Source organism: Populus euphratica, unplaced genomic scaffold (assembly GCF_000495115.2).
Source record: "Populus euphratica unplaced genomic scaffold, PopEup_1.0 scaffold2.1, whole genome shotgun sequence".
Classification (NCBI taxonomy): Eukaryota; Viridiplantae; Streptophyta; class Magnoliopsida; order Malpighiales; family Salicaceae; genus Populus; species Populus euphratica.
Window position 1 is genome coordinate 5988845 of NW_011499846.1, and position 15603 is coordinate 6004447.

Consider the following 15603-nt stretch of genomic DNA (forward strand, 5'->3'; position numbering starts at 1 on the left):
CTAATCATGCGACGATAATTAAAACTGCATTTAAAAAAGGTTAAATTAAAAACATAATGAATCATGAATAGCTGCAAAAAAAAAAAACACAATAATTTTATTGAAAAAATATAACCTTAATCTCAAAAATGGTATTTTTATTATATTTTAAATTTATTTATTTTAATAAAAAATTATTAAATTTATTTCTCTTTTCTTTATTAAAATTTTAAAATGGTAATTTTATTTTTTAATAATTTTATTTTAATCTAAAAAAATTCCCGCAGAAAAGTGCAGGCCATACAGCTCAGCTAGTACGTACAATACATAAGAGAGAATTTGGGGTTCCAGTCATCAATAAATATTTAAACAGTTGAATTCTTGAGCCCATTTAACCAAAATGTTCATTACAGAATTCAAATGGTAAATCTAGAAATAAATTTTCAATTCAAAGCAATTCATATATTTCACATGGCAACTTTAGCTTGAAAGTCATAGTAAGAAACATGTTTTACGAAATGAAAAACGAGTTATTTATTTATAGATATCCAATCGATAACCTTTGAAGAAAAGGAACCATTATTATTATTATTATTATTTATTTTTGGAGAGGGTGGGGGGGTGTTTCTTGGAATACTGGGCATAGTTTCTGCTCGCTCCTTGGATCCCTCGTTCATAGTAGTTAATTACTTACGATCCTCTAAAAGAAAATGGTACTGCTAATTATTCATGAGATCCCACAAATCAAAAAGAAAGAGAGAAAGAGAATGGGATAATATCTGAATTTTGGATCTTCTAATAAAAGCAAGCTGATTTGTACAATTCTCATGTCCCTCTGGTGTTTACAATTATGAGGACAAACCTGCAGGACTGCCTTGCCTTTCCTTCCCTCTCAATCCTCCATCATCCTGATATTATTTAACAGCACAGTGATGAAAACGGTGATTAGAAAAGAAGCCTTGTTCAGTGTCTCATGCATTCAGTAGGATCTGAAATTAATTCTTTGGGCGCGCGCGCGCGCGTGTATATATATATATATATATATATATTTGACGAAGCTTCTTTTAGAAGAACCTTCATGCAAATTAAGCTTATTTGTTTATTAATAAATGTTTGCCATCGATCCTCATATGCTTCATATCAGTATTACCTGGCAAATGATGCAATCATTTAGAGATTCTTCACCAGCTAGCCCATTATTAATTAGATATTGGCTATCATCTTCTTTCGCCACCCTTTTCAACTTAGATGCTTAAACAAGGGCAGAAAATCCCTCATTACAATTAGAATTAGTTGAGATATTGCATTCTGGATATTGGCAAGTTCTTTTTCATAATTTATATCTTTGTCCTGCTCGTAACTCATCCTAGCTATGGTTACTTAATTTTCATCTGTTGCCAACTTGAAACTAAAATGCCCACAATTGATCATTATTATTTTTACCATATGCAGAGTGGGGAGGGGGATGCTTCATCTACCCTCATTTGCTTAGTAGGTTCACAGTTTAAATCCAATGTTTTGCAAACTAATTCCATATGTCAAAGCTTTTTATACCGCGTTAGAAGCAGTAACGGTAAAAAGAAAAAAGAAAAAAGAAAAACCCTTTAACCCACCCATATCAAGCTTCAAATTTGAATGGAATACTCCGTCAAATATATAGCATTTTCTGTGCATAAATGGCGCCTCAACACTCACGAACCCCTAACAGTATGCTTTTAATACGACAAGGCATTTTCTTCAACATTTACTAGAGCTTATTATTCGCCGAACAATGGTGACGAACATGAGCAGTGCCTTCCCAAAGAATGTTCACAGAAGAGATTAATTAATTGAACCACGCACCTAATAAACTAAATTTGTAGCCCACTTAATCAGATGAATTTTTTTTTTAGAAAGGACCAAATGAGTAAATCGTAAATTAATTTTAATGAGACATTTGCAATTTGCATGGAAAGAGAGCTTATTATTAATTAACTCTCTAATTAAAATAATAAAGCTCTTACAAGTGAACAGCATCTTAGCTAGGGATCCTTACACAGACGGGCTTTCCAAAGTAATTAAATAAATATTAAACAAAAAAAAATCCCTTATAATTTAATCTGTGAACCGGCCATGCTCGCCATTGATTCCAGAACCGATGAGAAAGATGATAAAAAAATGGTTCTCGAAAAGCAGATTCTCCATGCAACTGTTGAAAATTTCTCGAGGTTAGTTATGCTGTAGTATTCGGATTTATTAAACAAGTAGCTAGAAGGGTCAACTCTTTTAGAGTTTAACTTTTCTTGTCCGAGCTTCTACCCTAATCAATGGACCGATATATGCATGTGGAATCCTATCCTAATCCTCATTTAATTATGAAAGAAAGGAGTCGTAGTTATAATTTTACGTGAAAAGGTGGGCATTAATTCGTTCATGCAATGGCATCCTTGCATGCATTAATATAAAACAAATAAATTAAATAATATTTCTTTCATGCATCACAGCAGATATCTCAGTTTGGCAATTCATTAAGAACAAAAAGGTCTATGTAAGCTATGGTTGGAATATATTTATTTATTTAATTAGAGAACTGGTTAATTTGTCAGAAATAGAGCTGCAATCAAGTTAGTTGGGATGTGGTTAAATATCTTTCGTTTAAGTGGACTTTCTTAGGCTGATTAACTGCTCCTTATATTTAAATTAATCTTAACAGCTGTACTGTTGCAGCGGAACTCGAGCAATTGAAAAAGAAAAAAGAAGAAGAAGAAGAAGAAGAAGAAGCTGGAAAGGAGGCCTTGGAGCTCGAGACGAGGGAGAATCAAATGCATGCTTATGGGTTCGAAGTCAGAATTAAGTCCTGACACGATATAACACCAGCAGTACTCCTGATTCCTGAAGCGTGAATTTGAAGTTAAAAAATCATGCCAAAGAGCACAATGATCTAGTGGCTCAATTTTGGTCGCCTGTAATTTTTTTTTATTTAATTTCACTTTTTCTATGTCGGGAAACTTCTGCTGGCAATTTTGTAAAGCTCTACACTTGCGTCTCTAATTTGTACTCTGATGTTCTAATCAAACAAACGACTAAAAAGGGAACATAAAGAAATATTCGTACACTAATCACGTGAAGTTCTTCTCCCCTTTATGGCATTGATTTGTTCACGCCTGTTCATCAATATCTTTTAGTTTTACCCATGAACGGGAAATGGCTTTATTAATGTATTATGATGTGTGATTAATAAACCTTTAAGGTCTTAGCCCATGAGGCAGTGAGAATGCGAGAAAAATATTTCTCTTTTGATGTGAATACATGCATCAAATCAAGGATAGATGATTCTCTTAAAACTCGTTTGAAAAAGATTTTGATATATTAGTATTCATGCAGTTAAAATAAAAGAAATTAATGCATCATTAGGGGGTCAAAACCAGACCGATAAATTAATCACTACTTCATTATATCAATAATTAATTCTTCTGTATCAATTACCAAAGGAAATCTTCCCCAATTAGACGTGCATTATCCATGGAAAGCAAATCTATCATAAGGGCATGGGTTAAATGGGAAGGCTTTTTTATTATTATTATTATTTCTTATCAGATATCGTCTCAAAATCATAATTTGCCCCCCTTGTAGTCCAAAAGGATTGAAAAGGGGATATATAGTTAACTGCAAATGATGGGCATAATGAGCAAATAAAACGCTTTATTTATAGCAGCCAAGTTAATCTATAAAAAGGATTGCACATTTTAAAAGCTTTACCCTTTAAGGAGGAGGAGTAATTAATTATGGCTGGGCCGGGGAAGAAACATCGATTAAAGCACTTGTAGAGATACATAGATTTTGGCTTTGGAAGTTCAAGCCATAGGGCTCCCAAGGAAGGTCCATGGGGATTGGGAAGGCGTGCACCAACAATGCTTATGATTTGAGTACAGGAGATGTCTTTGAAAAACACAGCAAACAAACCCTACCTTTACTCACTTTTTGCTGTCTTTTAGCGCTAGAAGGTAGGATCCTTGAACATATAAAAAAAGAAAGAGCAAAAAGAGGCTGGAATTCGATCTTTTGGATTGTTTTAATCTTTTTTGTAGCTTTGTTTGACCTTTCATCTCTCTCAAAATCATCACACACATTTCTCTATAAACATGGATGAAAAGATACATGGCTAGTATACTGATCTCTCTATGCGTTGTCTTATTTGCAGATAATGCAGGTTGAGAAACAAAGCAATAAATGACAATAACAAGAAGTATATAAATGGTTCAAAAACAATACTGATTGAAAAATGAAGTTGAAGCCTTCTCTGTGACATGGTTTGCATGTTGCGGTTATATGTAACAGTCAACTAAAGATGCTTTCATGGCGAATACTATAAACTATCAGCAGGGCAGGTACGTAGCTGTTGTAGTGGATTTAGACAGTGTTTAATTGGAAGCAGGTGTGCCATTTCCTGAGTCAAATGACATGATATCGTCACTGAAAAATTGCTGAAGGTTTACAAATCGAGAGGAACACATAAACAGAGGGGGAGAGAGAGAGAGCTAAACCCTTCCCTACATTGGGTCACATTGAATAATCACGCCCCCAACACCTTATTATCACGAATCCATGTTAGAGGAATCATGAAAGCTGACAAACATAATAAAACTAGACAAGCCCTTTATTTTTTTTTCCCTCCCATGCTTAAAAAATTAATATGCTTTAACACTATTAAAATGCATCCTTTCCAGCCCTCTAGCCTCCCACTTCAAACTCACCACTCCCTCTCTCTCTCATCTCTCTCAACATGGCCAACCTAGTAACTTCATTTATGCTATGGTTATGCTTGATATCATATGCTTACACTACTATTCATGCTGCTCCAGAGTGGCCTCGAGGGAGATCGACCAGGTTTTATGATTTCAAGGTCTCTCTTTTACTCTATCCATGTATACATACATGCATGGCAATTCCATACTTTCTACTTGGATGTTTCCATATAATATTCACACACCATTCCCCATTTCTTTTTTCTTCTGTTCTTTTGATTATGATAAACAGATTCAAACGACGACAGTCGATAAACTGTGCAACTCTAAGCAAATCGTGACAGTCAACAATATGTTTCCCGGACCAGTTGTTTATGCCCAACAAGGCGATAAATTAATCGTAAAAGTTAGTAACGAGTCACCTTACAACGCCACTATCCACTGGTAATTATGCTTACTCCATATAACTTTCAATGATACACGTAATAATCTAATTAATTATATTGCGCAAACTTATCGATTATCAGTCGTTGTTTAATTGTTTTAAATTCTTGGTAAAAATTGGCTATGTTATAGGCATGGAGTCAGGCAGATACTATCATGCTGGTTCGACGGACCTTCGTATATCACCCAGTGTCCGATTCAACCTGGTCAGACTTTCACATATGAGTTCACATTGGTGGGGCAAAAGGGCACCTTCTTCTGGCATGCTCATGTTTCCTGGCTGAGGGCCACAGTTTATGGTGCCCTGGTCGTATATCCAAAGCCTGGGATCCCATACCCATTCAAGTACCCATACGAAGAGCATATTGTAATTCTAGGTACATCATTAGCCTCTAATTAACCATCACTGTATAATTGATTACTTCATCATGCAAAGAGCACTGCTAATCAATGATTTACACTTGCTAGTTTACAGATTTTCTCTTAAATCGTTATTTTAATATTTCCATCATTGCTTGGATTTTTGTTTAGGGGAATACTGGCTCCAGGATATTGTACAACTTGAGCGCCAAGTCGTAGCAAGCGGGGGAGGTCCTCCACCAGCAAATGCGTACACCATTAATGGTCATCCTGGCCCTAACTACAATTGCTCTGCTAATGGTAATTAATAAGTTATAGATTTAATTGTTTCAATTTCCTATCAAAAGGGTTGGTTAAAAGTATCTTTATTATACTGGAAAAGAATTATGAAGAACAGCAACAACCGAACAAAGGAAAAACCCCTTAATTTTCCCTAGAGCTAACAGTGACGCCGTAAGACAATTAGCTTCAACCAAATAATATTACATGAGACAATAAGTTCATTCAGAGAGTTGGAAGCAGTCAAATTCCTAGTGCATTCGTCAGCAAGAAATGACTTCAAGGATTAAATTAAATCATGAAACATTCAAGTACGCAGAAAAATATTAAATTCATGATGATGAGAAGTCTTGAAAACAAAAGAATATCGAACACATCGATTCTTTTTTACCAGCTCAGCTATTAACTATTTCATTACTATATTACATTTAATCCTGCTTTTAAATTTGTTACGTGGTAACTATGAAGTCGTAATACATTTCAGATGTGTACAAGATCGATGTGGTCCCTGGGAAGACCTACTTGTTAAGGCTGATAAACGCAGGCTTAAACATGGAGAACTTCTTCGCTATTGCTAATCACAAATTAACAATAGTGGAAGCCGATGCTGAATACACAAAACCATTCACCACAGACCGTGTGATGCTCGGACCAGGCCAGACCATGATCGTCCTAGTTACCGCTGATCAGACAATTGGAAAATACTCCATGGCCATGGGACCTTATGTGTCAGGTCAAAACATTCCATTCCAGAATATATCTGCAATTGCGTACTTCCAGTACGTGGGAGCAATGCCTAACAGCTTATCTTTACCAGCTAGATTACCTAGCTTTAACGACAATTTGGCTGTTAAGACAGTCATGGATGGCCTAAGAGGCCTAAACACTTCCGATGTTCCAAAAGAGATTGATACCAACCTCTTTCTTACCATTGGGATGAACGTTAACAAGTGTACGTCCAAGACACCACAGCAGAACTGCCAAGGCCTAAATAATGGGACAATGGCAGCTTCTATGAACAATATCAGTTTCATCAAGCCAACAGTTTCAGTTTTGGAAGCTTATTATAAAGGAATTGACGGGTTTTTCACCGATAACTTTCCCGGGGCACCCTTCAGATTCTATGACTTTGTCAATGGGGCCCCGAACAACGCTCCTAACGACACCAGCTCGATGAATGGGACTAGGGTCAAGGTCCTTGAATACGGAACCCGCGTGCAAATGATCTTGCAGAATACTGGGACGGTAACAACTGAGAATCACCCTATTCATCTTCACGGCTATAGCTTCTACGTTGTGGGTTATGGCGCAGGAAACTATAATCCGCAGACAGTAAATCTAAATTTAGTTGATCCACCATACATGAACACAATTGGAGTTCCAGTGGGTGGATGGGCCGCCATTCGATTTGTTGCTGACAATCCTGGTAAGACATTTATAAGCCAACATATCACTTGATTAAAAAAAAAAATTTATCCGAGTCCATTACTGCTATTTTTTTAAGAACTTCTACTTGACCAACCTTCTTAATTTTGTTATAGGTGTTTGGTTTATGCATTGTCACTTTGATATACACCAATCGTGGGGGTTAGGTACGGTTTTTATAGTGAAGAATGGGAAAGGGCACCTCGAGACTCTCCCTCATCCTCCAGCAGATCTGCCCCGCTGCTAGGGCCGTCAGATTTTTCAATACATAGCACATGAAGATGGATGGATGGATGTGATCTTTTGAATCATGGATTCTTTATCAGCTAGTGTAATATGCGTGGTCAATTTCTTTCAGATCATCAATTTCTGGGTGTAAAGAGGGGGGAAAAAAGAACCAATAAACTTCTCCATTTCCTTTCGCATTTGTATTTCTACAAGTATTTGGTGGTAATAAACCTCCTGTGACCTATTTTTTATGTTTTTCCATAAAAGAAAAAAAAAAATCATGCTAACCACACCAGGGGATGATACAGCAACCTATAATGTTTTTGACTGACCTGAAGGATTAAGGTAGAACAAACTAAATTATACATATAATAAAAATAAAATGGTATTTTCATGTAGAAATGATATAATTATAAATTTTGCTAATTTTTTTTAGTGCATCGATGGCAAAATTATAATTTTCAAGGTTTTTTTAATAAAAAAAATAAATATTCTTATATTTTTTTCTCTTTATACTTGATATTTTTATCATTTTACACTTGATCTATTTATCATCATTTTTTTTTCTTATCTTTATCTTTTTGTTATATATTTTTTTATTTTTCCTTTTTTTTACGAAAAAAATATTATTTTTTTATTTTTTATGCTTTAAATATTTATTATTCTATATATACTTCATCTATTTATATCAATTTTTTTGTTCTTATTTTTATTCTTTTTTAATTTTTTTTGAAAAATTATTATGCAAAAACTAAGAAAATAATATTTTACTGTAGCAATTTCAACATTGTTATATTCTTCTACAACATTAAAAATTAGTTTGAGATCTTACATGTTTTTACTAACATTCTATGTTTTATTACATGTAAGTATCAATTTTTTTAATTTACAGTTATATTTTTTACTTGATGTCAAAAAAACATGTTAATAATATCTATATATTAATTTTTTTATATTAAAAAAAAAATATTTGACCTACAGCGAGGTAAGTTGAATAAATATATTCACACTTTGTTTTTTTTACAGTTATTGGTACAGATGTTCTTAATGCATGCACAGACTTTTTAATTTTTTAGTTAGAATATTTTTTAAAAAAAAAATTGGTAAAAAAAAATATACCACCCCATGCGAAATGCTGGTGCAGTATACTGATATATTATGCAGTCAACTATGCAATTCCAAAACCACCACGCCTAATTCCCAAATTCAAACTATGGCAGACTCACATGATGTCACGCAAAAGCCAATCCAGTCAGTACGTCAAGAATCCAAGATGTTGGTAAGAAAGATGAGACAACTTCCACAAGTTGGGAATAGGAAACATACAGAGCTTTGAAGGAGGAAAAGAACCTTTCATGCTTGCAGATGAGATAATATGGCATTGAGAATATGACAAGATGCATTAACCTAATGAGTTCACATAAATAAGCAACTAAGAAACTGGCCCATCACACAATGATTAATGCAGATTGACAAGTCTATACAACAACCCCAAAAGAAACCTCACTCATTCAGGCTGATCTTAGCTATTATTATGGGGACGATTATGATTAGGACTAGAGCAGCAGGTACCGTGCACATGACAGTGAATCAACACAGAAACATTTGCCTGTGCAAGTCAAACACTATATGGAATGGGGTCCTGAACCTTTAACGAAAGGCGATGGCACCCTGATCATGAACTGTGTGATCCATGGTGTGTGGTTATTGGATTGCAGAGAGATCAAGGGATATCAATAAGAAAAAAGAGTAGATGTAATAGGAAATAAGATTGTACCTTGACTTGATGTACTTTCAGTTAGTCACTTGGTTGCATCCATTTGAACCAAACTTGACATTGTTATATCCTACAGTATCATAAAACAGCTTCATCAATTTAACATAGTTTTGGAAGCGTACAAGACACAAGATGCTACAAGAGATTTTAAGCTAAATCAAACTAGAGAAAAAAACATGCATGAAATGATTGCATATTTTCATGGCTCTCCAAATTCCTTGATTTGCAAGTGTTGAAATAAGAAACAATAAGCACAACATAGTTGCACTACTATATATATATGCATAAACTAATCAATTGTACCTCCTCCAGATAGAACAATCAGTACTCCAGCGTAGTACAATAAACTTGGAAGTACAATAAACTTGGAATGAAACATTGTACCGGTTCCGTAGAATGGTGAGAAAATATTTCAACCAGTTAGACGAGTAACAACTGAAAAAATCTTCATAGAAATAGAAACTTCCATTGAATATTGACGATTGGAAAGTACCAAGGAAACACATTTTTTTTCTTTTTTAATTAATATCCAGGAAAGGAGCGAGAGGGAGCTTAAACTCGAGACCTCCTGGTGGTATTGAACACTATCTAACAGTTGGAAAAGGAAACTCTAGAATAACAGGTTAAAGCCAGCAAACATGTTTTCCAGCTAACAGCTGACAAGATCTTTACCGCAGACAACGTAAATACAACCCAGGAATCATTTCCAGGGCTGGTACAACCACCTCTCATGCCCAGATAAACTTCAGGTAGTTGAAACAAAACTACGGGGACTATAAAGTCGAAGTGCAACACTGAGAATACAAGAGCAGTGCCTTTTTGCCCTGAACAGCAGGGAAGCACTAAAGCCTCTTACTCAAATGTGTATTCCACAATCCCAGTGGAGGTGAATTTAAGTTTCCTCTTTAAGATTGTTCCAATAGGCTGTCCCACATTCTCCTCGTATCTTTGAACCTAAGGAATGAGATGCACACTTAGGCAAGATGCTTTACATGGGAGGCTGGCAAACATCACATGATTCGTATCAGAGATTTCACATCCAAGTGGTAACTAAAACTCTTACATAGATATAAAGGTTATGTTCTAGTAACAGTTTTAAATCCAAGGGCCTGATCAGGGTTTTTTCACATTAAGATGACATTGAAGATTTTTCTAGCTAATACATCTTGGTCCTTTTATTGAAGGCAAAACAGATAATTATATAAAACTCATTCAAGCAAACATCAGCGGGTTCTTCTTTATTCTCTGCCACGTGTACAATTAATGGTTGCAAATTAGCAACTCTTTCTGTATGTAGATTTACGGATTGATCATCTCTGAATTCCAACACATTTCTCCGTTGGCACATCGTGACAAGGTGGACACTGTTCTCTGGTTACTCTTCAAATTCAAGTAGTCAACCTGTGAGTTGGATGGATTTTACGAAGACTAAAAGAAAAAATAAGTGGCATCAATTAATTCAATATTGCAGAAAGTTGAACCTGATCTGGATCTAAAACCAGCAGACAAAATGTGGCAACTGGGCCTGAAGAGGGGTCAAGAAAGAATTCGTTCAGAGATTGCTCACTTAGACAAGGAAGACCAGGATTAGGTCCCAAGTACTGCAGTCTTGATTTCAAAGAACTAGCAAACCATGATTTCTCTCTTTGCTGCACGATTGATTTAAAGAAATGAGCAAACTCTAAGCAGCTCCAGGTGAATGAAAGCATGAGAAATGGAAAAATCAATAACATAACACATCAGAAATCATTATCTTGAACTAACAAAAGCCTTATTTCAGCATACAACCACACGAACCATTCCTTACAAAAATTGGTTTTGCCATTTCTAACCAGAAAAGTCTTGCAGATATCATGTTGTTTTCAATTAATTCTGCAATGACAATAATATTAAGGTGAAGATAACAGGATGATACTGCTCTTCTATGATTCATGGGCTGCTGTTATAATGAAACTGAAGCATCGCATTAATGAAGATAATATTGTGTTTTCATTAAAGATTGATAGTAAAGTAATGCCATGAAATTGACAAATATTCTTTTTTTCTTTGTTGAAAGGGTGATGTTGCAACTTGCAGACAACGAGGTACATAGAGCTGGGAACCCCTCCCTTTTTACTTTCAAACAGCCACAACAACCCATGGGCAGGATTCAGCCCCAAATTTATGGTTCAAACATGCAGAGTCTTCAATTGAAGGCATTAAGAACTAACAAGATGAGAAATATGAGGGATTCAAATCCAAAGCAATCTTTTCATGATTGTCACAATTTGACAGGGTTGTTTACTTCAGTAATGTCATCTACACATACTAAAAACCACAACAAAAAATGGTTTCCCTCCATGTTTAAACTCTTCTTAGTGTCAGTACCAATTAATATATAGTTATATACCCTCTCATGCTAGCATCTCCTCTTAGATAGGTATCGTTACTCATTACCCTGTTTGTATCTTTCAAACTTAATTCTCCCTGGTGCATTGCACACAATCAAACTGCTTATAAAATTGTAATTTTCATGCAAGCATAAAACTATACGGAATATATCATGAGCCTCGACTTAACATTCAGCATGAGATGTCCTCTTCTCATGCCCAAGAATGGCGCATTACCATTTGACATCTACACTTAATATCAACTATATGTTTGGTAAGACATCTTGTAAGAAAATATGATAATAATGTAATGGACAGAGGAATGGAACCTGAAGCTTTTCCGGATCAGGACTGGACCCATCTATAACATCAACTCTTCCACTGATCCGGAATTGCTCCCAAGAGTCAGAAAAATACCAACATATCTACAACAAGTTGAGTTAAGTCGAAGTAAAACACTTTCCTATCAAAAAAATGAAGAACAACTAATTCTGAAATACAGGAGTTGCAGATTTATCATTACCTCGGCAAATGGACAATGCTTTAGTTCTTCAATCTGCATAGTCAAGTTTTTATTAATAAAAAAAATAGCACAAGACTTCATGTTTTCTCAGAGATGAAATAATGGATTATTCTTATCCAAATTCAAAAAAAAAAAAAAAAGAAGCGAAGAAACAAGCAAACCTTGCGTGTACGGAAATCTGTGTTGATTTGGATTCTATCGCTATTCTCTTCAAATCCTCTGTAAGAAAAAAAGCAGCAGCAGCAGCAGCAGCAAACAAACAGTCAGACAGAAAGAAACCTTCTTAAGAATTCATAGAAACAAATTTTCAAGATATAATAAAAGAATTAGGATGACCTGAAAACGACAGAGCGATTGGATGGTCTGCCATTACATCCAATCGTTGCCTGAAAGAAACAGTAACAGTATTAATAACTAATCAGCACAAAAATTATGAGTGGAGAGAGAGAGAGAGACGTGCATACAAATTGAAAGTAAGGAGAGTGCTTGAGGTGAGAGTTTGACTCTAATGCGCTTAGAAGAAGTTGCTTCCATTGAGTTACTGTTCCCATTTCACGCACCCTTCACCCCCACTCCTCTTAACTCCTTCTGCTTCCCTGTCCCTGCTCTCCCCTTAACTTCTTCTGCTTCCCCGTTCCTGCTCTCTCGAAATCTATAAACAGTAAAGTCTTTTTGGGCTTTCTTTGCTTTTTTCTTTTGAACAGTTTGGGCTCTCGTTGCCTAGAAATGGTATTTTGTCATGGTATTCTATGGGCCGTTTGTTCTGTTACCCACCCAAGAAGCCCATTAACATAGATATGTTTGGGGCCACAATTCTTAGCAGATTTTTATTTTAGTGAATTCAACTGCGGTGTTTTAGCGACCCAAAGCCTGGAAAAGATTTTAGGCTGTAACAGGTTTGCTATAACAAAAATCGCCCCCATCTCTCTCTTTTTCGTGAAAATATAGGGCAGATCAAGAACATGTACTCCAATACTGGATTTACCGACCGATCTGCATGACGGTTCCCTTCATGATCTATATACTAGGAACCGGTACTTCTCATCGTTTACCTGGAAGCTCATAATTAATTGCCCTGACAAACAAGATCTCTCCTTCGGCACTATGAAAGGATGTATTGATCCCCCTCGGAGCAAGAAGAAAAGGAAAGGGCAATTAGCATTGTCAAATCACAACTGTGTTTTTCAATTAATTTCTTAAGCAGCCGTCGTGGAAGCTTAATGTCCTAAAATGGCGATCATTTAGATTGAAATGTATGGCAATAATGCTTCCTCGATCATTTTCAAACATAAATGTGCCCAGCTATGCAACAGACCAGTTGTTGAAGACTACTTAATTAATTGATCGAGTACTTCACGTGTCTGTCCAATAAAGATCAACATCGTGAGCTTGATGACAATGGATGTGGGGTTAGCAATTGAAGAAAATAGCTGTGGTGTAGGGAGGAGCAGTACACATGGATGTCTAAATGGTGCATGAAAATGGAAGTTCCAACTTCTTTTTCAAAGTGGATCCGTATAACAAGACTACTGATAATTTAGCAAAGGAAAGTTGTTGGGCTCCATCAAATATATCAACGGGGCCACAGGGATTTTTCTTTTATTGAAATAAATTAACTTTCATTGCATGTCACTTTAAATTTGGACAAAGAAACGGTGGATGATCGAATTATTTCTATATATTCCATGATGCATTTTCCTTACGAAGAAACAGTTCCAAATACTAATAAATTGCGTATGGTATTTCTACTTTGCCTGTGAATAGCCAACATAATCGGAAAGCTTAACGTGTTCACACTTTCTCCTTCTGCGTTGAACATAAAAATAAAATTCTAGGCACCATTTCTTGCATGTAGCCATGGCCAAATCCAATTAAAACCTAATTATTTATGCTATTGAGATATTCCTGATTGTTAGAGAATAATATAAATTATATTTTAAAATTTTATCTAAAAACTTAAATTTTTAGATGAGATAATTCTTTAATATGATATTAGAGTCTTGATAACCAAATGGTCTCAAGTTCGAATCTCATCATCCTTATTTATTTGATAAAAATTAAGTACAGAGTAATATAAACATATACAAGTTTTAAATTTAAAAGACTTTCACTTGAGGGGGTGTGTTAGAAAATAATATAAATTATATTCTGAAACCTCACCTAAAAATTTAAATTTTTAGATGAAATGGTTCCTAGATGGTTCCTTGAAACTGATGCAGACAACTGTTTATAAAATTCATTTCTGATGTAAAATCGTTCCCACAAAATGCAATGCATCCGAATGCTGATGAGTCGTTTCGAGAAATGTCATAATTCCTATATTTCAAAAACCATGTGGTAGAGTCTTGAGAGTGAAAGGTTGAATGCAAAAGGGTTTCAAAAATTGCCATCTGAACATTCTCCTTGTACTCGTGGAGGGTGATAGAAAACTTATCGAAAGATTTGATGGTATTCCTGCCGAATACGTACATGCATTTCTAGAAAATTATTTTAATTTTTTAAAATAGCTTTTACTTGTAAATAAATTAAAATAATACACTTTTAATTTTTAAAATTTATTTTTGATATTAATATATCAAAATAATTTTAAAAATCAAAACAAATAAATTATTATTATTTTAAAAAAGAATCCGATCACGCTAGTAGTAACAATAGATAGGAGCATAGCGTATAGGTGGATCCACATTTTAATTTGACACGTTCTTGACGAGGGCTAATTAATACTGGAGAGTCATAGTTGGTAATAATCAGAAATTATCAGCCTTTGGAATTTATAGTTGTCATCGCCAACGACAAATTGCTGGTGACTTTGAAAATTTTCTCGAGCCCCGACCACTTGCATTTTAGCAAATATCCTTTTTTCTCTATTTCGGCAGCATTAGTCTTTAATTAAGTTCGTAACTAATAATGCTAATAGTAATACACATTCAATTTAAAAAGCATAATTTAATTCATCACTTTCTAACTTTATTTTATAAAATTTATTAATTTAAATATTATAAATTTTAAAATTACTAAAAACTTATATAACTATTAATTTTAAAATATTGAAAGATTAGTTAACATATACATAAATTGGTTTGAATATTATGATTAAAAAATTAGTAATAGACCATCAACTCTTAGATGTGTATAGTTCAATTAATAAGATTTTAAATTTAATTTTTTAAAAATTACAAGTTTGAATATTATAAATTTTAAGATCTCAAAAAATTAATCAACATATTTATGATAAGTTAGCTAAACAATCACTGTTTTTTTTTTTTTAAGTAATAGAGTGTCGAGAAGGAATGAGGGGCCATTTTGTATATTTGCATCAACATCATCAATGGCATCATGCAATATTTATCTGAGAACAAATAAAAATCAACTAATAGCGCCTCCTTAGCCTTCCTTAGGTCAGTCAATTTTAGAAAACTTCACCCACCAATAATACATTGAAATGATTTCAATTTGAAATTCTAATTAAGAAGTTTAGTTGAGTTCTATTTTCTT

At 34.6% G+C, this 15603-nt stretch overlaps 2 protein-coding genes across 3 annotated transcripts; one reads left to right on the forward strand and one right to left on the reverse strand.

Annotated features, from left to right (window-relative positions):
• Positions 1-4679: 4679 nt before the first annotated feature.
• LAC6 (laccase 6) lies at positions 4680-7631 on the forward strand. The gene is made up of 6 exons (XM_011040172.1): positions 4680-4861; positions 4996-5147; positions 5280-5524; positions 5679-5807; positions 6271-7212; positions 7328-7631. Exons 1-6 carry the CDS (start codon positions 4742-4744, stop codon positions 7456-7458), a joined length of 1719 nt encoding a protein of 572 aa, XP_011038474.1. The 5' UTR covers positions 4680-4741; the 3' UTR covers positions 7459-7631.
• A 2622-nt stretch (positions 7632-10253) lies between these two features.
• Positions 10254-12740, reverse strand: LOC105135345 (Pyridoxamine 5'-phosphate oxidase family protein). Of its 2 annotated transcripts, XM_011040186.1 has the most exons (7): positions 12573-12739; positions 12445-12494; positions 12270-12327; positions 12109-12141; positions 11915-12010; positions 10698-10865; positions 10254-10617 (listed from the first exon to the last, which is right to left on the reverse strand). In XM_011040186.1, exons 1-7 carry the CDS (start codon positions 12657-12659, stop codon positions 10516-10518), a joined length of 594 nt encoding a protein of 197 aa, XP_011038488.1. In that variant the 5' UTR covers positions 12660-12739; the 3' UTR covers positions 10254-10515. The 2 variants fall into 2 exon arrangements, with proteins under 2 accessions (XP_011038488.1, XP_011038498.1); XM_011040196.1 differs by lacking the exon at positions 12109-12141 and having other exon boundaries at positions 10255-10617; positions 12573-12740.
• Positions 12741-15603: the final 2863 nt, after the last annotated feature.